General features: G+C 37.5%; 1 protein-coding gene across 1 annotated transcript in view; it reads left to right on the forward strand.

The window, feature by feature from the left end:
• PLXDC2 (plexin domain containing 2) overlaps nucleotides 1-26,840 on the forward strand; it is a 272,495-nt gene that overhangs the window by 192,876 nt on the left and 52,779 nt on the right. The window contains exons 5-7 of the mRNA XM_054817548.1: nucleotides 8,519-8,641; nucleotides 11,559-11,677; nucleotides 20,459-20,558. Coding sequence (XP_054673523.1) covers nucleotides 8,519-8,641; nucleotides 11,559-11,677; nucleotides 20,459-20,558 — 342 coding nt within the window. The remainder of the gene's footprint in view (nucleotides 1-8,518; nucleotides 8,642-11,558; nucleotides 11,678-20,458; nucleotides 20,559-26,840) is intronic.

Here is a 26,840-nt window from a genome sequence, read left to right on the forward strand (position 1 = left end):
AGTTGATAAAGTTCAAATACCTTTCTACTGGTTAGGGAGCTGATCTGCTTATTCTCAGTTCATTTCTATGCTATTGGTTATAATTGTACTAAGGTAAATTAAATAAAAGATTGGAATTAAACTGATATAATAACTATTTCAAGAACATGTTTATACAGTGTCAGTCCAAACAAATGTCTTCTAACCAAATGAGAAGATGCATCTGAAGCAGTAATGTTTTATCATCCTGGAGAAGACTAGTTGCAACAAAAGGGATGAATCTTTCCCTTCCACTTAGAACAATTATATTTATTAAATGAAAGAGGTGAACAGGAAGAGGTGTTAATGTGTGTGGAAGAGTCTTTTATAGGAGGAGTCTAGTTTCTATAGTTTCACGTGTGGCACAAAACATAATTTATTCTCTTGTTTGAACAGAGCAGAGGTTTTTGCAAATGAGTTTTGCAATTGAAATTAGTTTTCTTGAATGGGTAGTGAATAAAAGGATGTCAGGATTTTATTAGGTACTAAGTTTTAATAAAAATTTACAAAAATCTTTTCGAAGTGAATAACTGCATAAGAACCAGTTGCTTAAAAGTTGATGTTTTCCAGTGGTAGAACAATTTGGAATTCTCTGACACTGAAAATAATACAAATCCATATCTTCTTGAGTTGTGCTTGTGTTCTTTATCATATATTAATCTCAGCTGATGGTTGGATAAGCCTAAGTAACTACATGCAATCCTAAAATTTTCTGGCCTTCCTACTGGGGAAAGCTTGGTGGTTTGTGCTGAAGGCAGATGAGGCCGCAGCTTTCCCAAATGACAGCTGTGCTCTCTAGCACCTTACTGCAGAAAAAGTACATTAAGGAATATCTGTTCACATAGTGAAAGATTTTAATGGTTTGATTTTTGGTTTGGGTGTTTATTTTTGTAGGTACATATTAGCACACGGTCAGCAAATGAAGGAGATCTTGGATGGGATGTCTGTGGGCTGGTCCCACCGAGCTGGGCTCACTAATAGGTCTGGACCAAGGTACTGGAGTGATTTCAGCAAGGGACAATATGAGACAGAGCGCACACAGCATGGGGTGGCCCCGAGGCAGAGGCTGCAGTTCGCTTCCTGCCTTTGTATGCACCAGTAATCTTTACAGAGGGTGCAGATACATTTCACTACCTCTTATTTCGCTCCCTAAGTCTGGGCTTCTTAGCTACAAATAGCAACAAACTGTACGCTGATTTCCCTCTTCAATTTATTTGCAGCTTTCTATTTACAAATGGTAATATCCAGAAATTGCTGAAATGGTCTTTAAGGCTAATCACATGCAGACATGCTGAGATGTTGTTGGGTAGAATTAAATACAATATTTGTCTCAGAATATGCTAAGTATGAGAATTATTTTAATTTTTGAAATTACTATTAGAACATCAGTCTTACAGGATATTTATGTAAATTCTCACGTTCTACTTCTCAGTCTCTCTCTCTGGTCTATTTTTCCTACTGTCCCACCAAATAGTAATTTAACAAGAGAAATGAATGCACCGTTTTGTATTACCAATGATCATAGTCAGTGAGTTGGAAAACTCAGAGGAAGAATTTTTGAACCACTTTCCAAATTTTTTCTTTGGCAAGACAATATCTCTAGCAGCTGGAGACATCAAGATGGCATATGAATCAATTTTAGGATGTGAGGGTTTTTACCCCCCATTAAATTGTGAGTGGCTTATCTTTGTCTTGGTCAATGATGCTCAACTCTGCTCGATAGAAACTAGGCATTAAACACTTCTTTGGCCCCACAGCTGGTTATGGTGGTGTTTTTATTGTTTCTCTCCTACTGTTGTCTTCGTCGGGGATGGGGAAGTAGATCCTCAGATGAGGTAGATAAAATATCACATTTTATGTCAGTCTTTCAACAATATATTAATTCTAGGTCAGGGATATAGTTGTGAAAATTGTGGTACATCTTAATCTGTACAGTACTGTACTTATGCTGACTTTGGTATCCATCAAAAATGGGCAGTGTGCTGGGTCTAAGATGGTAAAGATGGAGTAGAAGCACTGGTACCCATTGAGGTAGCTTTGGGGTCATACAAGATACCACCAAAAGCCCCAGGGCAGATCCTCTCAAAAGGCTTTGATTATGCTGAGACCGAAAGAGAAGCAGTCAGAGAGCTGGGAAGCTCCTGCCAGTTTCTCTGCAGTTTTCTCTCCTGGCTGCACAAATAGTTTCAGAGTGTTTTGGAGGAAAATGAGCAGCAGAAGTCATGTACTCTCACCCTGCTTAAGTAATAAAATGAACAGAGAGAGATGAAAGGAATGATTCCTCTATGCAACAAGACAGTTCAGAGTGTGTGTGAGAGTGTGTTGACAAATCTCTACAAATCTTGTTGCATATGTGAATATACAAGCTGAAATCAAGGCTTTCCCTTGGGTGATCTGGGTTGGAGCCTATCCTCTTAGGGAAACCACTTTGGTTCCGTTTTTCAGAAGCTGCTCTGCTATTTCCCCTCTAGTTTATATGCTGCAAAGGCACTCAAGTAAACCCACACTGACCTGTGGCTCGAATGGCAGCTCTGCTTTTGCCCAGTGACAGTCTCGCTCATGCAAAACCTTTCATTGTTCAGCCGCTGCTGGCAGGCCGTTCCTTTTCCAGCTAAGTAACCACAGCTTGTTGTATTACTAAGGGTTTTAACATATGGTTTTACTTAACATTAGCTGCCTGATAAGAAAATGAACTTTTTTTTTTTTTTTTTTTACAAAGCAGTCTTATTTATTTCTACATTTAATATTTTGTATAAGATGGTTGGATTTGTTCTTTGTTTTGAGGTCCAGGTTCTTGTACCACTCCATTCATTTGGGTTTTTTTAAATGCATACTTTTTCATTTGGTCATAAATTCCAAGTATCATCTTTTCACTTCTCTGATCTGGAATTAAGTAAGCTGTCTCAGGAAAAATGTACGTCATGTCTTTTGCTTCCCTGTGAGTCAACATCTTCAGGCACATTGTATGGCAGAAAAAGCCTTCTCCGGGGACTCCCTGACACACTGGGTAACGTCAACCGATGTGGAAGGGGAGCGGTTAGTTACCTTTAAAACACATCGGGCTTTGTAAATCATAAAAGTAATATTGATGTCTGCACCTAAAACATGAATGCCGCTGTACAAAAGGTACATGAGCCAACTTGTACCGTGATGGCAAAACCACCTGATAAGTAGAGTTGGTTTATGGGGCTTTGGTGGAACTTACCTGCCATTCAGTCAAGCTCTCAAATTCTTCAGAACTATGAAAAGAAAGGTAAGATAATTACAGGGTTTTATTGAAGTCTATGACAAACAGCTTATTGGCAGCTATACAAAGTGGTTTCAAGCATTCCTGCTCTTGTCAAATGTGTTGCTTGGTATTTCAGGTTGAAAGAACTATTGTTTCAGGTATTTATTTCCAATAAAGATCATTTTGGAGAATAAGCAAAATTTTATATGCTTTTTATGAAAGCAATGTCATGGCTATTTGAAGGAGTAAATCCATATCCACTTATTTCATTGCTATTATTTATCACCATTAAATTTTTCATTTTTCAGCAGACACAATGATTGTTTTTCTCTAGATCATTTTCTTTTTGCCAGAACATTTTTCCCTTTTTAGAAGACAAAAGGTATTATACAGTAGGAGTGACCTGACCTGGGCAAGAGCTAGCAATTGCTGAGGGAAGACTAGTGCATTAAGTGCTCTGTTTCAGCTGCAACTTTCTGCCTGTCTTCTACTAGAAAATCACTGTTCTAAAATAAAAAAACTCCTAACAAGATACTGGAACTTCCAGTCATTCGAGTAAATAATGTTATTGCTTCATATTAGGTAGTTTATATAAAAATAAAATAAAATAACAAATAGATAACATATAAAACAAGTAAAATATTAGGTTAAGTCTTAGGTTGTATTAGGGGTCTGTGGCAAGGTTTTGGTAGTGGGGTGGCTGCCCCGTGTCAGACAGGGATGGATCCAGCCAGCTCCAATGGACCCACTGCAGGACACAGCTGAGCCCATCAGCCAAGCTGGTGGTACCTCTGGGAAAACATATTCAAGAAAGGGTAAAAAATGTTGCACAGTAGCGTCAAGAGTGAGGGGAAAAGTGTGAGAAACAACCCTGTGAATACCAAGGGGAGAGAAGGAGGGGGAGGAGGTCATCCAGGCACTGAAGCATCTGTGGAGGAGACCAGGGTGGAGCAGGTATTTCCCTGCAGCCCATGGAAAAGCCCACACTGAAGCAGATATCCACACTGCAGCCAGTGGAGGACCCTGCGCTGGAAATGTCCTGAAGGAACCATGGCCTTTGGAGGACCCATGCTGGAGCAGGTTTATCCTGAAGGACTGCAGCCCGTGAGAAGGACCTACACTGGAGCAGGGAAAAATGTGAGGAGCAAGGAGCGACAGAGATGAAGTGTTATGAACTGACTGCAACCCACATTCCCTGTCCCCTTGCACTGCTCAAGGGGGGCAAGGAGGTAGAGGGGCCAGGAATGAAGGAGTGATGTTGACACTGGGAAAAAGGGAGGGGTGGGGGGAAGATGTTTTATTTTGTCTCTCACTATCCATATCTATTTTATCTGGGAATTAATTAAATTTTCCCCAAGTCAATTCTGTTTTGTCCATGACAGTAACTGGCAAGTGTTCTCCCTGTCTATATCTGGACCCTCAAGTTTTTTCATCTTATTTTGTCCCCCTCTCCCATTGAGGAAGGCACATGAGACAGCAGATGGGTGGGCGTGTGGCAGCTGGCAAAAGTCAGCACACTGCATAGGTAAAGACTGAACTGTCATAATAGATTTGAAGAAGTATTAAGCATCTAAAATATGTATTCTCAAAATGGAGCCTACTCATCACAAGTACGTAGAAGTATAATTCATTTATACCCCATATTTAGTATGATGCTTTTAAGATATGACCAGTTGTTTCAGATATTTAAAAATAAATCACATATGAAATTATAATCTAAAGTGGTTTTTGTCCTAATTCAACTAAATGCTGAACTGCAAAGCCTGTTTATCATAATGTCACCTGTAGAAAGTCAGTCTCAGGTTTATGTAACTTGTTCATGCAGCATCTTAGAAGGGGGGAGATAGTTATCAACCTAGGTGTTTCATTTTTATGTTGCCTGCATATCCCATATCCTATCATATCTTTATAGACGCACAATAGCAACTTCAAAGAACTCTGCCTGTGCTACTTTGAACCTGTATTCTGTTATTCTGCACCCTTGGCAAACATTGTCAGAAACTTTCTAAGTGGTAACAAGTTTGTGCACAGCTAGGACTAGAAAAAAGAAACCACAGAAAGCTTATGTGCAGATTGTTGTAATCTTGTGTGTTAAACCTTACATGTAAATCTGATATGTTAAAGTGCAACAGACATGGAGCATATTTTGGAATGGATAAATTCAGATGTAAAATGCATTTTAAAATCAAGTCAGGGTCTGCATCAAGTGGAAGTGTGCTTTCATATTTAAGTAGTTTTGTATATATATTTCCCCTCTTTTTGTGTGAGTATGCATTTATACACTGAGGACTAGAGTATACCCTCTGTGATTTACAAGTGGCTTTAGTATAAGTTCATCCTTAGTTTTAGTTAGATTTATATATACTTATAAAACTTACAAAATGCTGAGCACTCTTTCCTATTTATCTTCATTCCAGAATTTAAGAGCATATTATGCTTCTAGGTATAGTACTTGTGGAGAGCTTTGGAAAAAAGCTCTAACAACCCCTCCCACAAAGGAGAGATTAAGTGGTTCAGGAAACTGCAGGTCTGAAAAATTCTTCCTTGACTAAATGAATCAACCATGGGCATTTACCACTGTCAGAAAATTAGGTCACAGATAGTATAAGCCAGTTTTCTGCGGAAGTCCATTCAGGAATAAGTTAATGTTAGATTTGCTGGTTTCTTCAAGTTGTAGTGGCAATGATAAAATGTCCATGCTCAACCGTGGCTTCAGCCTTTGAATCTCTGGGATAATTTGAAATGACTTTGTGTTTCTTTTCAAGTTGTTTCAATGCATGACTGGAGTTCGCATTAGAATGATCTTCATGCAAGGCCTGCCTGCTTCCTAGCTATCGTCCACCTCCTGCTTTCCATTTTTCTCTAAAGTAAAGCTGCATCCGGCAAACACTTGGAAATACGCTCTGTGGTTACTAATTACCTGGGCTGATTTACTTAGTTATGTGTTCCAGCACAATTAAGTCCTTTCTTTTCCAATTGTATCTGCCTCATTATTAGTTAAAATGGTGACATTTATACTGTAAATGGGAAGAAAGCATGAAAGGGAAACTGTTTAAGGATAGGACCGTTGTGCAAGGGATGAATAAGTACTGAAGTATTAAGGCTAATTGTAACACGTGAATATGGATTCAAAGGTTTTGTTTATATTGTCTTCAAAATATTTTTGAGGAATGGTTTCAAGATTATAGACCTACCCAAGATTGTGTTAAAATATGTGTGCACATGACCATAGGGATAATAAGTGGCACAAATATGCTATGAAATGATATGTATTTAAAATGTCTAAATAAGCATGAGGAAATGCTTCTCAAGGCAATGACATTTTAGAAGCAGACAGCAATAAATAGGAAATAATGAAAATGCATTTCAGAGACTATACTTTGGCAAGACTGTTGGCTATCCTAAAATGATGAGTAATAGAGTAAAATTACAGCCACAGTTGTTATGTTCCAAAAGTTCAGGTTTATACATGACTTGTAAATATGTGTCAGTGGACTTTTTTTTTCAGTTGGTGTTTCTCTCTCCCTATCAATTAGCAAAAGAGAAAAATGGTATTTAGATATTTAACTGAAAGAATCTACCCCCCTAAAGAAAAAAAGACAGTTGTAGTTTAGTCCTATGAATGAATTTAGTAGTTAGGGGGTGCCCAGATATTAAAATACTGTATTGTTTGAATACATAGGTGTGTTTTAAATGAAGTACAGGCACCTAGGGTCATAGCTCACCCCTTTGTCAATGACAAATGTTTCCAGCTGAATCTTTTGTTGCATTTTCGCCACACCTGGCTTTTTTTAGGTCTCCTATCACCTCCACTTGAGTTGACTTCATGGTACTTGATTTTAACTGCTACCAGCCATGCAAGAAAATTATTCCAAAGAACCACCATTTTTGTTTGTTTGTTTATAGCATCTTAGGACTTCTAGAACTAGTTCCGTGAACAGTTGGCAAGCATTTATCAACATGTTTCAGGAGAGGACAGGAGTAGAAGGATGTCTAAAGCACTCTAGAAACTTGTTATTTTTCTCATGCTCTCAGAGATTTCCTATATCATATCAAACAAGCCTTTTAATAAACCTGTCTCAATCTCACAGTGATTAGAATGGAGATACTATCGTTAAGAAACTGGGATTGCACACTAATAGGTTTTTAATATCGTATATTAACCAGACTTGGCTGGAAAATGGTATTTCTACCTTGAGGGTAATTCCAGTTGTTCAGGTTTGGTTTTAGTTCTGGTATTTCACAATCATACATTTTTACGCTCCTTCATCGTGTGTTGTATTGCGATGATACTAAATGCGACAAAGGACCTCTTGGGCTTGACAGTAAAAGGGGCTGTGGAGGAACACAGACTCTCAATATGACTGAAGAAGTGAAAGAAAACACAGACCAGCATAAATGGTCTCCATGGAGCCTTCTCTTCTCCAGGCTGAACAACTCCAACTCTCTCAGCCTGTCTTCATAGGAGAGGTGCTCCAGCCCTCTGATCATCATCCTTGTGGTCCTCCTCTGCAGTCACTCCAACAGGTCCATGTCCTTCTTATGTTGGTGGCCCCAGAGTTGAACATAGGAGGAAGACCTCTAGTTCCAAACCAGTAAGAGGTTTTGGGAGAGCACTTCTGATGAAAGAAGCCCACTGAGGAGTACTGGGGATTCAGGGGTGAGTAGGATAAACTAGTGAGACCTGACAGTACAGAGAATACAGTAGCAATGCTGCTTGGCTGATAATCATGAAAAAAAATCCTGTCTGTTTCAATCTTCATCTGACTTTTTGGTTTTTTAAACATTGTCACCTCTCCTTATCTGAAATAGTCTCTTACTCTGTGTCTCTAGAAATATGAGAAAGGGTTAGACTAACTTTTGAAGAGGTAACAATTTGCAAAAGCAAAACAAATTCCAGATTTTTTGAAGGGTTGGAAAGCACTGTGGAATATGCATGGTGGTAAATGGCTCATTTTGATAATGCCACATGTTTGCATTTTGTCCATAATCAGAATAATTCTTCCTTGAGTTTTCTCTGGTTTTATTTCTGTATGAAAACTTGCTTCTTGAACTGATTGTTCCTTTGTTCACCTTGGATCTTGTTCTTCTGGCAACCATCACAGACATTTTCCTGAAATTTTAGATCTTAATTCACTCTAAAATTGGTGGTGGGATTAATTTCTCTCAGATGACCCTTTAATGCTCTGGCAATGCCTAGTTCAACCTGCCATTCTATTAAAACTTTTCAGAAATTACTGAAATGGTCTCAATATTTTTTTTTTTTTGTAGGTTTCATATATACTGGAGAAGTTGTGCATCGAATGCTAACAGCTACACAATATATTGCACCCTTAATGGCAAATTTTGACCCCAGTGTGTCAAGAAATTCAACAGTCAGATACTTTGATAATGGTATGTAGTAGTCCTTCATAAATGAATGTGTCTGTGTCCCTTGGCTCTTTATATTTTCCTAAATAACTATTTTTGAAGGAAAAACTGAAGATTTTTTTAAAATTTTTTTTTTTTTTTAACCTCACAGGCTGTATAAATCATGTGTCTAGACATCCATAAACAGTTCTTAATGTAGAACATGGTTAAAGAGTCATGAATGCTTTTCCCTAATTGGACAGACATCTTCTGGATGTTAAAGTACATAAACTCAAACTAGCAATGTATTTTATCAGTTTTAGAAGAAAATATCTGTCTTGTATAAAAGTGCAAGTTCCTGTTACTTCAAAATATATAGTAAATACCATCCACCCACTAGCTAAAATGAAAATAGCGTTTGTGGAATACAATAGCAAGAATGCACAGAAGCAGGGCAGGTATAAGGTTAATAAACCTGTCAATGACTAAGTGTGCATGGAGTCCCAGGATTGGAATCCAATACACTCATCTACACCACGAGTTCTCAACAGTCCCTTGTACAAACGATTGAAAGAGTAAAAAGTAAACTGCTGTGTTATACTTGAAGCTCTGTGAGATATTTCAAAGGCCTTGAATGTGTGGATATTTGTCTCATGAAGTCAATTATAATCCATATTTTGAAAATATAACCTATGTGATTAAAAGGCATCTGGTGCCTTACCTCGGGCCTTTAGTGATCAAATACAATGGCAGTGACTGTCTATTCTGAATTTAAAACTTAGTTTAGTATGATGACTTGATATCATGAGATCTATGACTGTTTTAAATCTACCTGGATAAGTCTGTGCCATTCTATATATGTTTATTCGTAGTAAATTTAAGCACAAATTAGGAACATGTCCAACAATATGTCACATTTCCAGCCAGGTGTGTTAATTTTTATTCTTTAGATCGGGGATCAAAATGTATCCTATAACCTTTGCACCTAGTCATAGCCTTTCCTTTCAATCTAGTCATTACTTGCAGCATTTTTTTGTTAAAAATCCAATGAAATAGACTTACATAAGAAAATCCCACTCCTTGCATGGAGAATTTTCAAACAGAAAAAAAAATATTTTCATTTCATTAAGTATTTGACATTATGGCCTGAGATTTGTCATCTTTACTGACAGAATCTGAGGATTCTGTGGAAGACATTGCTAATTCTCATTGTGCTCCTCACTTCCAGTCATCACACCAGGTGTATCAGACTGTATCACATGGCTTTCATGACAAGGTTGAACACTTCTTTGAGATTTTGGATCCCTCTTCATGTGTAAGGCACGATGATCTTTTGGATCCCATGTGTTTTAGGACAAAGAATTTGCTATCCTACCCCAAATAAAAAGGAACTGAGTAAATTGTATCTTCAGCTCCTTATTTCTTTCTTATCTGTGGTTTATCCCTGTAAGTGTGCTGCTTTAGAGTGGCATCTGTAGTGGGCGAGCATAGAGTGTGGTGACTGCTCCAAGTCGCACGCATGGAGCTAACTGCAAGGAACTTACGTACGCACAAAGGCCCTGGGAATGAGAAGACTGTTTTGGTGGCAGCTGACTTCCACTTTAGCTTGGAATTCTGAGATGCACATAGATCTGAGGTACTCAAAGACTGACTGCAAGAAGTTCTGGCTATTTTTGCTCCAGTAATTTTAAAAGTCCCTTTAAATTCCTTTAAAATGAAATTTAATACGATCAAATAAATATTCAGAAAGGAGTTAATAAATGTGGTCACAGAAGGAAAAATGCACTGTGCGCACAATTAATGAGCATGTACTCTACTTATGAAAGACACATGGGACAATAATGTAGTGAACTTAGTGTAGTGTGCACCAAGAATTTGCATGCTCATAGTTTCATGGCATACCCTGCCAAGATGTGTTCATGAAAATTACAGCACAGAAGATCTGTGACAAAAGATGTTTCAAGGATATATCAAAAATGCATTGAGCTGGATGCGTACTGACCCACCTTGAACACTCCAGGAAGAAATGAAATTAAAGTGTTGTGAATCAAAGCACATAACTCCCATTAGTGCCAAAGAGAGTATATGTTGAGGAAGGCATATAAAGACGAAAAAGTCATTTTCAGTAAACACAATTTTGGTGATAAGTGTCTTTCAGCCAAGCTGCTTGAATGTAACCCTTAACAGCTGTAAAACATGCTCACAGGGTGTGCAAGTTGCTTGGGGTACATTTTTAGTGTGATAAGTGGATATTCAGCCAGAGAAGTCCCATGAATATTAACGAGCCTCTTGCAACTAAATCTCTGCACACCAGACTCAATATTTACCCCATCTATGAATTCTTAGTGGTTTTAATTTAAACTACATTTATTTATTGCCAACACCTAATATTTTTTAACTCGCAGAACCTCAGCAAGGGCTTGTACCATGCAGAAAAAAAATTAATGCTATTTATATTAATGCATAGTTAATGGAAGAATCTGAATTCCTCAAATAATAACTTTTACTAAAAAGGCAATGCTATTAGCACTTCACATTTCAAAGTCATCAAGGTGTGTGTGTGTATATATATATATATTTGAAAAAAAGCCACTGCAGAGCAGTGGTTGTGGCAGCACACCTGAATTCTGCGTGCTGGATCCTACCTTTAGTGATTGTTGACTCCACGTGCAATTCCAAACAAGTTACTTAACCACTCTTGCTTTAGCAGACTTTTGTGCGAGTAGTTGATATAGGTATTTGTGGCACTGTGGTGTCTACCTTTAAGAGGATTTCAGTTGCAACTTGTTTTTGTAATATCTTTGGCATTTCAAGATGTTGGGCTGAAAGTTGCTAAAAAGAAGCAAATCACTGTTCTTGTTTCAAGTAACTGCAGTTAAGTGTTTTTTCCTACAGTGAGTTAACATTTTTCTCACATTTTTTTCCTCCCTTTGCCTCTCCACCCCCACTCTGGGGTTCACAGGCACAGCACTAGTTGTCCAGTGGGACCATGTACATCTGCAGGATAATTACAACCTGGGCAGTTTCACTTTTCAGGCCACCCTTCTCAATGATGGGCGTATCATTTTCGGCTACAAAGAAGTAAGTTGGGTGTGAAAATTGTCATTTAAGTAGACAAATTACTTTATACCTGACAGGAATTTCCCTACATTTTTGGGGGAGATATTTGACAGTTCAGTTATATAAGGTCATTTCATTATATTGCTTATAAGGTCACTATTTTGCTGAAAATTACATTTTATTGTAAAAGTGATGTTCGTGTGATGGACTTGAAAACCATCAACATGGCTCAAATGTGCTACTGCTGGATTTCAGCTGGCCTTTTTTGGGTGGTTATAAGTGTTGAGTGTTTAGTAAACTCTTGACTGTTTTGTAAATTCCTCTTGGATTTTCAAGGGTCAATTAGTTCACCTAATTTGGGCCTGTTTGAAAATACTCTAGAATCAATGGTTAGTATTAAAAGGTCACCTTTTTCCTGCAGCTATTATTTCTTGGCAACTGATGTATTTCAAAGTTCATATATTTAAAATAAGAAATAACTGGTTTGTATCTCTAGCTTTGTGAGGTTTTCCACCTATTTGGTGATCATGCTGCTTAGACTGAGGCCATTTGGTTTGCCTTCATAGCACCAATATGTTGTTGTCTTGGTTGGGCTCTTCTGCATTCTCCAAGTGTTTCAGAATTTCAGTTGTTACTTTAGGTGACTTTTTTTTTCTTGCTAGAGCTGCTAGAGTCCTGGAGGCTATAGCCTAGAGGCTATACCTCCAGTTGTATTTCATGCAAATGAGAATCAGAAGGTAGATAAGATCAAATCTCTAGGGGCAAAGAACACTTCCTTTTTGTTGGTTATTTTAATCTCAGTTTGGCATGCAAAGTGTGACTTTCTCTTGAAGATAAAAGTCTCACTGTTATCCTCCTTAGGTTAAAAAAAAATGTAATCAGTGATATGACTGATTGTCCAGACTTGGAGGAATCTGGGTTCTCTTCTCTCTCTGCTATAAACCAGTTGTGAGCCTTCAGGCTCATTTTTCATGCCTGCGTTGAAGCCACGCACCTGAATGAAGCAAAAATAATAATACTCCTCTCCCCTTCATTAGAAAGCTAGTGAGGATCTGAGCTATACTACTAGCAGCAGTCATATCTTCACCTAAGATAGATGTCTTTGCACCTTGCAAACAGGATTGCTGCAGGATACTCTTACTGGATTAGTTTTGTAGACACAAGAAGCTTCTGGTATGCCCATGTACCTGACTTTCTTATTTTATAAAAGACATGCTGATGCAAGGTCTGCCTAGGCGCTGTTTCTGAATTTTATGTGTGGGTTAGTAGTCTTCATCTATGAAAATGCAGTTTATTTGTATTTTGATTCCAGCTTCATGAAAGCTTTACTCTGCTTAGCATAATGGAGCCTGTGCTTGATCAAAAGAGTGTGCACCAAAGCTTTGTTTATTCTTGAAACCTTTATAAAGAAAAAAAATATCTTTTTAAAGGCTGCAGAAATGTTCCTGCCTTCAAGGCCCAGAGAAGTGGGGAAGGACACTACTTCAGTTTGAATTTTAAGATAAATTTGACAAGAACTGTATATGCATTCTGACATTAAAATGGTGACATTTTCAGGAGACTAGTGTTCTTGTTTATGAGATGCTCTGCCCTGTCTGTTACTGCCCAGCCCTGTGCAAAATGAATCTAATATGGGTGACAGAAGCTGTTGCTATAAATTAATAGTATCTTGCATTCATTTTGCATAAATGTAAATGATGATGTGGAGTGCCAGGCAGTGGAAAACTTTATTCATTTAGGAAGACAGGAGGAAATGGGCCACCTCATTAATCACATGTGGTTCCCTAGAATTGCATGCAACTATGGCATTTAATCTGTGGATAAACAATTTCTGTGCTATGATGGCATAGTCTGCTTGCTTTCCTTGCACTACTGGAAGATTCCTCCAGAACCACAGTGCTTTTGTGGGGAGTAGTTATTGATGTTCTTTTCATTAATCTTGAGACAGAAAGAATTGGAATTTAGAAATGAGATAATTTGTATTTTTTCCACTTCTGAATCTATGAAATCCCCATGTCCTAAAGTTATTCTTGTCCTAAATGGAATTACCAAACATTACTTTAGAACTATTACACAGCATTAAGGAAAGAGACTTTTTAAAGTGTTAATAGTAACATACTAGTGATCTACAAATCTTTTGACAAAGATTTTTGTAAAACAACTAGTGTATTCCACTAGGAAGTACTTGGGGAATGGGTTTCGAGACTGAGATTTCCAGAAGACTACACTCTATTTGCAGCTTTTATTCTGTTAAAACTACCTCAGCTTTTCACATAAATGAGGAAAATTGGATAAAATTCCCAGTCACTGATCAGACACAAATTGTCTGAAAAGAAAAACTGAGACACTTGTCAACTTAAACTTGACTCTAGTGCTTGTAAGTCTGGCTGGGAATTGATTTACTTTCCAGTGCTGAATCCATTGCTTTCTGAGGAAGTCCTTCCTTCTGGAACCATTTCTCTTGCTGGTGAGTCATGTTGTCAGGAGCCCCATTAACTCCAGTAAGATTACTTGTGTGAGTGCTCACTAGCATGAGTAAAAATTGCACAAGAAAATTTCTACCGTCTTTTTGGTGCCATTTCATTTTAGCATCACAGTTCATCAAAAATGACAGTGATGTATGGCAGATCTGCAAGGTCTCCATTGCATTGTCGTTGAAAGTCTCCAAGCTGAAACACCATGTAAGAAATGAAGCAGACAGGTTGCCAGTAACTTTATAAAGCATCCCACAGGAGCTCTGTACTAGTGACACCAGCCATTTATCTTGAAGAATTTACTTTTGAAATAACTCTGATTATACATTTAAGGTAGGTACAAATAGGGACTTTTATGTCTACAACACTTCAGGTAAATTTTGCCTTTTATTTCTTATTTATTTAAATGATTTGAGATTCCCTTTTTCATGTCCTTCCTGCTCCCATATTGGGTTTGCTACCTCATAAACCTGGTGTTGACCACCAAGGCAGGATCTTGGCTGAGGGTTGCTGGCTATCAAAGGACCTGTTCTGCCCAATCTTCTGCGTTCTGTTGTTTGCCCAATAGGAAGCAGTCTGAAATGCACAATTGTTTTCCAAAACCAGAATAGATTCTGAAAAAGTTTAGAAAAGGAGCTGAGCCACCAGGATAGTGAAATCTGGCGACATCAGTATATCTTTTGAAGAGTTAATTGGTAGAAGCAGCTGTACAGTCAAGTTTTCAAAGTCTAAACCAAGTTTGAAATATACGAGTTCCTACAGCAAGCCAAATACTTATTTCTTTACCAATTTACATTGTTTACAGTGCATACACCTTCCATTTTAAATATCACTTTGCTTAGACCAGCTGTTAGTGTTCTGGCAAATGGTAAATATGTCAGGAAACATCATCTGGCAGGAAAATTTTGCTGGTGCACTTCCACTATGTATGAAGTACATTACAGTGCAAACTAGCCACCAGAATATAGTAATAAAGACAATTTTCTGCAAAGGCATACTTTTTGATGTATTAGTAGTGAATACTCATTTCTTACATTCTACATTTCACAGAAGTTCAATTCTCAAGAGCTTTACTTCTTTTTGAACAAAGTAACTATTCTATATTGTCTTTTCTCATTAGTGTTTATAGCTAATGTTCCTTAGTGTAACATTTGGTTTCTTTTTCTGTCCATGATTAATACAGGACAAATTAGGCAAAGGTACCAAAGGCTTTGTTAATGGTTTAGGATATTTTTCTTAATTTCATTGGCTTGAAGGCTTTCTTTGTTCATTTAAATAGTAATGACTCTTTATTTATGTAGTCATCCAGAAACCATTATTAAAGTTGAAATCGTCCAATATGTGAAGTTGGAAAATAACTCTAAAAGATATGTGTAGCAGAATTTCTTTCTACTGTGAAAGGAGGCAGAATTGAATGGACCTGATTAAGTGCTAGCACTTCAGATAAAATTGATTCTCCTGCTATGTATGATAGAAAATATTCTGTTTTCAGTAACAAGACTCCAAACCTTGTGATTGTTACCTGAAAACTAATTAAAAAAAAAAATGCAGTCTTCATGGATATTCTGTCTGCATTATACGTCTGGCATTTCTTTGCCTCTGTTATTATCAAAAATATAAACAAGAAAACAGGATCTTTGATTTTATTAGGTGATCAGTTTATGCAACTTAAAATTCTTGATTAAGTTTCATGCAGTTTTGCCTGTAATTAATAACTATTTAGGAAACTGGCAATGAAAACCCTACATAACTGCTATTGTGTTCCTAAATATTATTTTGCAGCATACTCTGGCTCTTATCTTTGACTCAGTTTTGAAGTGGGGCAGTAATTGCACCCTGCTTACCATCTCCTTCAAAAAAAAGGGCAAAGGCCATCCTTTTATTCTTTTTTTAAGGGTAAGATTCTGAAATGTCATCAAAGTTGAAAAGAATAAAATTTGAGAACTCTGATGGAAAATACTGTCTAGATTACTGATCCCAATGATGAATAGAATTCAGCATGAATTCTAAATCTCTTCCTCCCTATTATTAAAGTATATAATCCAAAATATAGATATCAATGGCCCCAGCGCTAGTGTGTATTTGGGAAGCTTATTCATAAACTAGTGACTTGTAGAACACAAGAGTTCCTATTGTCTATGGTAGAGCTAATACACACTTTGGAATGATTCTAGTTAAAATCCGTGCTCTGAATGTAATAGCATAAAACCCCTACCACCCATTAGCAACCAGTTCCACATTCCTAGCTCACTGTTCAACTGTTTAACGTGTCAGGCTGTCATGACATATCTTGCCATTCAGGTGAGGAATTCAGAACACCAGCTATCTGCTTGCTACCTATGTTTCACTGTAATTTTCAATAAATTATTTTATCATTTACTACAAACCATCTGTCAAAAGGGCACATTTCCTAATAGGCCATCATATGGTAAAAGCCCATTTGATCTTGACATCTCATTCAAAAGATTTCACCTATAAAATGGGACCCAGTACACTCATCACCAAGTGACGGAAGTATTCAGTTCTGTAAAATGACTAATTTTCCCACACTTTAAATTTAAATAAGCATATGTATTTGTAAATGCAGATTTAATAACATTGTAGTTTTTCAAGGTAAGAAAAGAGTTTTCCTGGGTCATGGATTCCCTTCTACTTTGACTGCCTCTCTATCTGTATGCCTACTTGTTTGACACAGGATGTACCTCAGTTTCAAGAGCTGGCTATACTAACTTAACTTGTGATTTCCTCAGCTCAGACAAACACGTCCCTGTTTCTAAAACATATATCCAAAATTTTGGCTGCTTCTTAAAGTTGCCAGTCTGTTAGGCTGGATCCTACTACAACTTTCTTATTAGTTTTAGAAAATGATTCTGTAAGGTCTTCACTCTCACTACGATGCCCAGCACAAGAGAGTGGACACCTGCAGGGATTTTGGCAAAATCTACTAAAACATTTCTGCTCCAAAATTTTCTAATTTCTCCTCAGGTTTTTGTTTGTATTTTCTCTTCTGTTTCTACTGTGTCCTATTTTATTACCAGATATCACTGAGTCATACATAATTTTTATTAAATAGTGAAAATGAAAATGACTTATAGCAGCCTTCCATTACCCTTAGAGCAGCCTTCCAGTACCTGAAGGGGCTGACAGGAAGGCTGGAGAGGGACTTTTTCCAAGGGCATGGAGTGATAGGACAAGGGGTAATGGCCTTGAGCTGAAGGAGGATAGATTTAGATTAGATATCAGGAAGAAATTCTTCACTGTGAGAGTGGGGAGGCACTGGAACAGGTTGCCCAGAGAAGCTGTGGAGGCCCCATCCCTGGAAGTGTTCAAGGCCAGGTTGGATGGGGCTTTGGGCAACGTGGTCTAGTGGAGGGTGTCCCTGCCCATGGCAGGGGGGTTGGAACTAGATGATCTTTGAGGTCCCTTCCAACCCTAACCATTCTATGATTCTATGACTTTCAAGCTCTGAACCAAGTTGTAATGAAAATAAATTTATAAACAAAACCCCCCAAAAAACAACAAACAACTTGTGGCATTAGTACTGCAAGAACCCATTACTCCTTCCTAAAAGAAAAAAAAAAAAAAAAAAAAAGAGGAAAGAAAAAGAGATAAATTAGTTTGCTGTTACCGTAATCTTTAAGGGAAAGATGTAAATTGTTCAATTATTCACAAATTCAGGAAAAACATGTGACACAGCACTAGACTTGAAATTAAGGAGGCTTATTCAAGGAGACCTGAGTGCAACTTCTCCTAGTTTGCACTCACACATAAAAATGAGTATAATTCTTTTCATGTATCAAACACAATTTGTGCCTTGAGCTACCAATTTTGCCAGCATATTTTGTTGGTCACACACCTACTCATAATTCCAATTCCAACTACATTTTGTGTTCATAAAACTCTGATTTCTTTCTTCATCTCCTTCATTTCTTCTCTAACTTGGAAGAGAAATAGTCACTGCATCCTTCTCATCAGTGCTTTTTCTAACTTGATTTTCAATAGCTTCTCTGGAGTATCCTCAAAATCTTTTAAGACAGTTTCTTTGGTAGTTAGTATAAGCTTTTCTCTACAGTATTCTGAGAATGTGAATAATTGCCTTATTTTGTTTATACTTTCATGCTCAAGTATATAGACTTATTTCTGAACTCTGTGAGTCTTTTGTTTTGAAGACTTTGAAAATATGGCTTTCACCCTTCTTATGTCATATTCTCCAATAACTGCATCAGAGCTAAGCTGACATAAGCCAGGTTTAAACTGATGTATTACTAGCAGTATTTCCAAGCCAGTTCTGTTTTTCATGTTGGTTTAAAATCATTCCTTTTGTTCTGCCAAAGCAGATCATGTATGCAAGAACACCTAAATAAACCAGCCAGACCAGTCTCTAAATCAAGTATAAGAAATGGAAATTTATGACACTGTTTAATTCACCAGAACTCACTTTTTCTGTTAATATTCTCAAATTTAACCTTTCCTAGACAGATACCAGTGTAATCAGGAAAAAGGACAGCTAAATGATATTTTGCGAACGAGGAGAACAACAACTACTGATGCTCAGCTCAAATACCAGAAGTCATGCCATTAATTGACATGTAGACAATACTGAATCCTCATTCACTGGATGTGTAACCAGATTTTTACTTTGGCATTTTTCTGCTATGTGAAAAATTCTAGCCAACAGTATAATGTTGGTAGTTTTACACAGGTAAAGCCATAGCAGACTATTAGATTAGCTGAGCTAGCACCTTGTATCTCAGTTTCTTACACTTGATCCAGTTTCATCTGTCTTCAGCCTAGTAATTTCTAGATAACTGAAGGCCGACTTTGAAAAATAAGATATCCAGCTGTGATTTCAAAGCAGCAATGGGTAGAGAATCATAATTTCCCTTGGTAGTTTATCCCAGTGGTTAATAACATTCAATCATAGAAACGTGCCTTATTCTACTTTGAAGGTATCTGTCTGCAGCTTCCAGCTTCTGGTTATATTTTTCTGTGTGAAAAAACTCTTTAGCCCCTGAGTAATTTCTCCCCATGGCAGTATTCGTTTATGGTAATCCAGCCAGCTTTCCATTTTCCCTTTGAGAAGCCAGATAGATAGAGCTCTTTAACTCTTCAGTTAATGGCATTTAAGAACTGCAGAAGTATTGAAAATATTTTTATTACTCTCTTAATCTTTCTTACGTTCTCAGCATCTTTTTAAGAAATAGATCCTCCCAAACTTTGTGTAACAATTTCAATAATGATCTAATGTGCAGGTACAAGTAAAATGGCCACGCCACTCCTAGGCTATATTCCACTGTTTGTGTAACCAAAGGTCACGCCAATTAAGTTTTCTTGCTGCGATGTTCCTTCTGACAGCCGGAGTTGTTCATCTACTACAATATTGAGATTCCTTCCAGAACTGCTGCTTTCTAGAACATGGTCCTCAAATCTCTCCCTTGCAGTCTTTGTTCTTTGAGTTGTAACGTCGTGATTTTTGCAAGGTCTAACTTTGTTAATTGATCCAGGCATTTAATTATTGTTACTCTGCCAGTGTCATTTGCAGAACTGCTAGGCAGTAAATTTGTTTCCTTCCCAGTCTTTGATAAATCTTTTGAATATGAGGTCTGATGTCTGGAGAAGATGTACTGTAAAGGCACACTGGCAGTCTGAGCTGCTGCTTTAGTGATGGCTGCTGTTTGTGATCCGTCAGTCTAGTTAACTATGTTAATGTTGTATAAATGCTACATGCCACTAAGTCAAACACCTTACAAAATTCTCGAAGCTATTACATGTATATAGGTATCACCCAAAGCTGCACTCTTGCCCAAAGAATGAAATCAAACTTGATACCTATTTTCACACAGCCATGTTACCCAGCATCAATATCTTTGTTATGTAAAGCTGGACTGGTCTGCGGCTATCTAAGTCATTTTATTTCTTCCTCTAGATATTGGCAAGTGAGCATCTGGCATTTTCCACATTTTCCATGACATTGATCATTTCCCTGCTATTCCAAGACATATTAAACATAAATATCACTGGGCCAGAGCTCTCTTCAGATAGCCCTTCAAACAGTCTTCAGCGCAAGTTAAGTGAGCCAAAAGTTTTTACAATGTTCATCCCAAGCTGAACTTTCACAGTTTGTGTGTTCAACAGTAGACAGGAGGTATTTCCTCCTCCTCCTTGTCTGATACTAGCACGTCATCCCACTTTGTCTTCAATGGGGGGAAATAAATTACTTCAGTAGTACTTAACACTAGTTAAACGTTCATTCTGACAGTGTTGTTCTTTTTAGTTTGATTTTTTTAACTTCAATATTTCATGCATATCTTCCTGTTTTGTCTTCCAGATTCCTGTCGCTGTGACACAGATAAGTTCAACCAACCACCCAGTGAAAGTGGGACTCTCAGATGCATTTGTGGTCGTGCATAGGATCCAGCAAATTCCCAGTATGTAGAACTGTAGTGGTGTTAATGGTTTGGAGGCTGAGAAATGAGTATAAGCTGATTTCATCAAGGGTGATTAGCTGCACAACAAATCACTTAGCTAATTTCAGCTTGTTAATTCAAGTGTAATTTTATTTGCTTGATAATTCCCAATGTGGCTTTCTCTGTCATTGTTTCATTTGAGCTGATAAATTAAGTAAATAAAACTAAATGGCCAGCCAAATAATGTAAAATTAAACTGTCAACCAGCACAATTTGGAATTCCATAAGATACTTCATCTGGAATATGTCTCCATATCCATAGTAGGGAAGAAGCAACCTGTTCAGAAAAATCATCTGTATCCAAAAAGAAAAAAATATCCAGGCTGGAAGTTCTTAACATTCTGAACTTCAAATTCATATATACATTTAGTGAGAGAAATGAAGAGATGTAGTTATTAAATAACATCTTGGGCTCATATAGTTGTGGCAAAAGTAATGCAGGTGACATTTAATTTTCTCTGGCTTTAACTATACTTTGTATGGCTTAACTGAAAATGAATAGCAGGAAATCAAGTGTGATTTCCTTGAAGCTTTGTTTTAACACACTGTGTACAGAACCCTTTGAGGTTGTTTAGCCATTAGAGACTGTGCTTACTTTCCAAGTCTGCTGGTTTCATTTATGCATTTGGAGCAAATTTACTAAGGTCAATTTTTGATGGTCCCTTGATAACAGGGTATAGGTGGAAGAAGCTGGGCTTGAACCAGCCTCCTAGGACTGAGTCCAGGCATATTCTCCTAAAGTGAACCCTGACAGAGATGTGGCACAGATAAAGCTCATAAGGACTGACTTGATCCAGCCCATCTTTAAGGCAGTCTGCAGATGGGGCTAACACTGAAGTTGCAGGTACCATTGCCTCTCAGTTCATCCTATCCCCTCATTACATTTAAATGGTCTTTGATATGAGGGAGCATAAATCCTATGGCTTATATGTCCTGCCATGGGGAAGATGGAACATTTTGGTACCATCTGTTACTTGTTGTGAACTCAGAGTAGTGTGAAGGAGGTTGGCATGCCCAGATTTCACTTAAGAGATCAGGTCTTGGAAGAAATTTGTTTCTGAAGTATGATAGACAGTTGTGATGTGCCCATGGTCGCGTGGATTGCTTTTGAGTGCTTAGGAACAAATGAATCTAGGCAACCTATTTCAGCAATTTGAGTGATGTTTATAAGTGAATGATCTGAATATTTCTGTGAGTCTTCAGCTTGTAAGAGCTCCTAAAATGTATTCAAGTGGAAATTAGGTTGATTGACTTGTGCAAATTATTTATGAGAATAGTCATACAAAAATTCAATGTAAGAGATGCAAGCACTATGCAGATCTTTTGGCATCAGGCCTCTGTCATTAAACAACACTGAAGGACTTATTTTAGATTTACATATTTTGTATGTAAAATATATGGTGTATGTGAGTCTCTATTCTAGTTTGAATGTTTCTTTCTGTATCAATATTTCAGACTTTGTTTTACTACCAGTACATAATGTTGGTTTTGATGAATACACAGTTACTTACTAGTCTTCTAGTTTTAGTATTTCTGTAAACCTTTTTGTCACAGGATACTTTCTGCTAAGTGAAGTGACTGTAATTACCAGAAAATCTGTCTAGTCTTTCATCTTACACTTACTCTGTTCATTAAGTTACATTAAGGAGTGGCAGATAAGAATAGAATGTGGGTAAAGAGTCTAAAACATGCCACTGCAGCAACTGTTTTGATAGCATTACTTCAGTATTACTGTGTGTAATGCACTGCTTTCCCCCTTAATGACTGGTTCTGTGGCTGGTGGTAATTCATGATTATTTTTGTTAGGTTGCAGCTTACACTAGAGGTAGTATTAATCAAGGGAATCATCAGTTCACAGTAGATTTTCCTGAAGATAAATTGTGCTTTCAGTGAAACAGGTTTATATTAGTATTTACAGGCAACATAAGAGCACCCTGACAAAACTGGTAAATAATGTTGCCCCATAGAGAGCCAGTGTCAGATGCTCTTAAAATATGTATGTTCTTGCATTCTTGTTTTTCAGAGGTGTTAAATCAACCATGGCTCAAGTCAATTACTAAAAAAGTGATAGGATAGAATTGTTGTTTTACTTTATTTGTTAGTTCCGTAAGACAACAGAATATCAATTGCTGATTGTTTGTCCCAAAAGAAGGCAAAGATAGTATAGCTATTAGTTCTTGCTTATCACCTTAGCAAAGACTTTTCCATCAAAAGAACCCAGTTTCCCTTTATGTTCATGGCTAGTTACAAAAAAACCCAACAAAACAAACACAAACCAAACAAAAAAAAACCCAACTCTACTGTTTTGTGTTTGAGTTTTGTCAGTTATTTTTGTATACATCATGCATTTGAAAATGAAAGAAGCATTAAGTGCAACACAAGACTAATTGAACAAAAATATCCTCTCAGTTTTCAAAAATGCTGAATGTCTTTGGTGCACTCCGTATGCTCAGCATTCTAAAATTTCAGTATAATAGTCCTAGTTTTATTGAAGTAATTTTGGAAGATTTAGAACTAACTATTTATCAGATTTTTTTCATATGTACTGTCCAAAACATTAGTAATAACTATTTTAATACTTCTGAAAGGTGAGTTCTAAAGCCAGGCAAACCTATTTCATTCTGAGGAGACAAAAACATGCTTTTTGATCAGCCATTTCATTTCAAAAATGCATTTTAATGAGTGCTGAAAAGGATCCTCTTGAAGAGCCAAGAGCTAAAAGAAAGGATTTTCTGAAGTTTTTGAAATGGAGGACCTTGAGCATTTCATACCTATTTTTGTTAATATAATCCTACATATAAAGGCTTTGCAGTAAAACCCCTTTTATCTGTCCCTAAAAGAATACAGGTACCTAAGTTTTTTCACCTTATCTTTTAAGAGTTAGAGCACAGAGACTGGAGATTTTTGGCAGGTGGTTTTCTGCCTGTTTTCTATGTCTGATTTTTTTCTCTTGATCTGCTACTACCAAAACATAGACAATGTTTTTATTTTTGAGTCAATATATGGTATTATTATATTGATGCGGATTTGTCACTATTTTATATTTTTTTTATATATATATGTAATGTATAGATACATATCATAGAATCATAGAATGGTTTGGGTTGGAAGGGACCTCAAAGATCATATGCCTCTATATAATCTAGAGGTGCTTTGGAATTTATGGTAGTGTGTGAAGGGAAGTGAATTTTTGCTTGACACCAAGGTTAACAAGAAAAGCCTTAAATTCTGAGATTTATATGGCAGCAAAATGGCAAACTAAGTCCATCAATTAATTTCTGAGGAAAAGTTTCTGCTTTTTCCAGGTAATTTGAGCGAAGTGAGCCAGGCTCTGGACCTCTGCTTCTGGTTTGTCCTTTAAGTTAGAGGGACCACTCTGATTTCTTCTTCTTCAGACAGGCTGAACACTTGCACATTAACTATTTTTCCTTTTGTAACAAAGACACTAAGAATGTTTAATGGATGTCTTCCAGATAGACAACACATGATTGGTGAAGACAAAGCTGGGGGATAGCTTTACATGTTCCTCCAGCAAGTCTTCTCTCCTCCCTCTTTTTCAGCATCTTCACTGCATCAGGAACCTTGTTCCTGTCCCATTGCAACCAGCTTCTCTTCCCTGTTCCTTCTTATTTCCTGTTTGGTTTTTTTTTTTTTTTTCCTCAGCCATCCTTGGCATTCTGTTCTTGGTCCTTCTTTCAGTCACCTACAGTGTCCTTTGCTCTCCCTTCTGCAGACTCCCAAGATCTCTCTCTAATTTCATGACCATCTTTCTTCCCCTACGTCTTTCCTTCCCTTCAGAATTACTACATTTCCTTCCTTTGTTTCAGTGCTCTCTTCCTTTTGTCTTTCAATTAGCTTTTTATTGTGCATGAAGAAGAAATGAAAAACCATTTCCTGCAACCCACTATTTTATTTTAGCAATGAAAAAGCCCACCAGTGAGGTTGCCCAGATTGTGCTTTGTTTGACATGAGAGCATGAAATACACTGATAAAATGAGAGAGTGCCAGATTCAGGGGGGTCTACACAGTGAGTTACTAGTCTTGCACTTAAAGATAATGGCTAGATTTTTCTCCATGATGAGACATACTTCTCCATCATCTTGGCCTCTACTGTATTAGGTACAGCTCTTTCAGGAAATCCATACTTTGACAGCCCAACATTTAATGACACTGAAATTACTCAACAACACCGTGTACACAAATGAGATTGTAGCTGAGCTATGTGTTAGTAATATTCCAGTTTCAGTGCAATTAGTGCCACTCAATATGTGGTGTAACTCAAGCATATAATTAAGCGACAAGTCTGTATGTTATAACAGTTTGCTGACGATTTCTCTCCAGTTTGTTTACAGCAGTAAGGCCCCTGAAAGACCTTTAGCATTACCTTCCTGAAGGGTAAAAGAAGACTAGTAGTTTATGTTGTGATATTTATTGTATAAAGGTGCAGCACCATCTGGGAAATCGCAAAGTGGAATTTGCTGCTGCCTTATTGGTAATGTCATTTACCTCTGTGCAAAGTGGGGCCCAAAGTTATCGCTCTAAATTCACAGTATTTATTCTTGCTTTCCACTAGTGTAACTAATTCTATAGAGCGCCAGCTCTCCCAACCCTGCGTGTTTGTCTGCTGGCCCAAAGGGTTTTAGCCAGACAGCTGGGTTCCTTGCTACTACATGTCTGATTCAGGAGCAGTGCGGTAAGAGATGGGCATGCTGACAGTCTTTGGTGGCATAACAGCACTTCAGGGACTGGTACGAGGTGATCACAGTTTAAAATGTTCTCATTTTAGCCAAAGCCTTAACTGGCCATCGACCAATCTCATAATTAGACAGTTCGGTGCATGGTGGCTTAAGGGGATAAAGCATGTTTTTCACACCTAGATCCTCTACTAAAAGCAGCTCAGCTGGCATCAGGAATTGGGCTAAATCTGAAAGGACATGGAGAGTTTCAAAGTAAATGCTGTGTGGTAGGCACAGAGCATTGGTGCAGAACAGTTTTTCCACATTGTTCATAAAGCAGGTATTTTCAGAGCCTACTTCACTGGTTTGCTTATTCACAGTTTATACATCTTGGAGGCGCAGCTTCCAGGTTTTAAAGGATTTTTTAGTAACTTTTAGGAAAATGATGAAATTAATACAGTTAGGGCATCTGAGTTTTGATCTAGATTCAGACATGTGTGTTAATAGTCCATGACCAAGAGCAATTGTGGTGGTGGTGTGATTACAGGCATGTTTGATCCCAGTGTCAGTGCCTCGAGAATTAATTAGTTAATAGTGATAAGTTTAGCAATATGAAGCTGTTAAAAAGAAAGAACAGAGATTGCTTGGACACTCTGATTCCCTTACCTTTCATAGTGGTGACAATCAGACATACCAGGCTGGGAAAATGTATATTTGCATGAAGTTTTTATTCAGCCAGCGGTGCTAAACAAAGTCCCTGTCAAGCAAACCCAGTGTCTGTATGATACAGCAGCTGTGCCCCACCCTTCTGTATCCCTTATATTTTTCACAAATTGCAGTGTAAACTGAATATGTTTCATAAATTGTTTGCTTCAAATTGATTTACACATAATCGAATGCACCATCTTACCATTTGTGTTTTCTCTATCAGCTAGACTTAAAAATGAAAGTGCAGCTGTATGAATACATATGGCCTTCCTTAGCAGTTTTTGCTGGGTGTATGGCTGATCTCAATTCCCTAGAAATCTTTCACTGACAAAGATTTTTATTTGTGCAAACATGTAATTTAAAAAATCAGACTGACTTCTTCAATATTTTCCCGTTTCACCGAGTTGCAGGTTTTAGCTGAGGAATGCTGTATGAGGAAAAGTGATTATGTGTTGGAAAAGTACCCAAGAGATTGTGCATCTGTTGGACACATATTTAGAATGGTTTATTACTAGCGACTGACCCTTCAGGTATGTTAGGAAGTCATTGGTGCTCTTCTGGCACTGTTCCGTCTCCAGAGCACTCTCTCTGTTTAGTACATTTAGTTAATTCTGGCAGTTCTGTTTCATAGAATATTTATATGCCATTATTTAGTTTAAAACTACTGTGATAAAAACTACATAGGAATGTTTTGTGGCACCAGAATCCTGCACATCTATAATTTACCGATCCATTGCTTAATCCCTTGAAGGGATTCTTTCAACTGGCCTTCTGACCCCCCACGTTATCTCTCCAGGTCACCGAGGAATGTACTTACCTCAACTAGCTGGTGTTTTCTTCAGCCTTTTCTGCTGGGACT

The sequence above is a fragment of the Grus americana genome, chromosome 2 (assembly GCF_028858705.1).
Source record: "Grus americana isolate bGruAme1 chromosome 2, bGruAme1.mat, whole genome shotgun sequence".
In the NCBI taxonomy this organism is placed as follows: Eukaryota; Metazoa; Chordata; class Aves; order Gruiformes; family Gruidae; genus Grus; species Grus americana.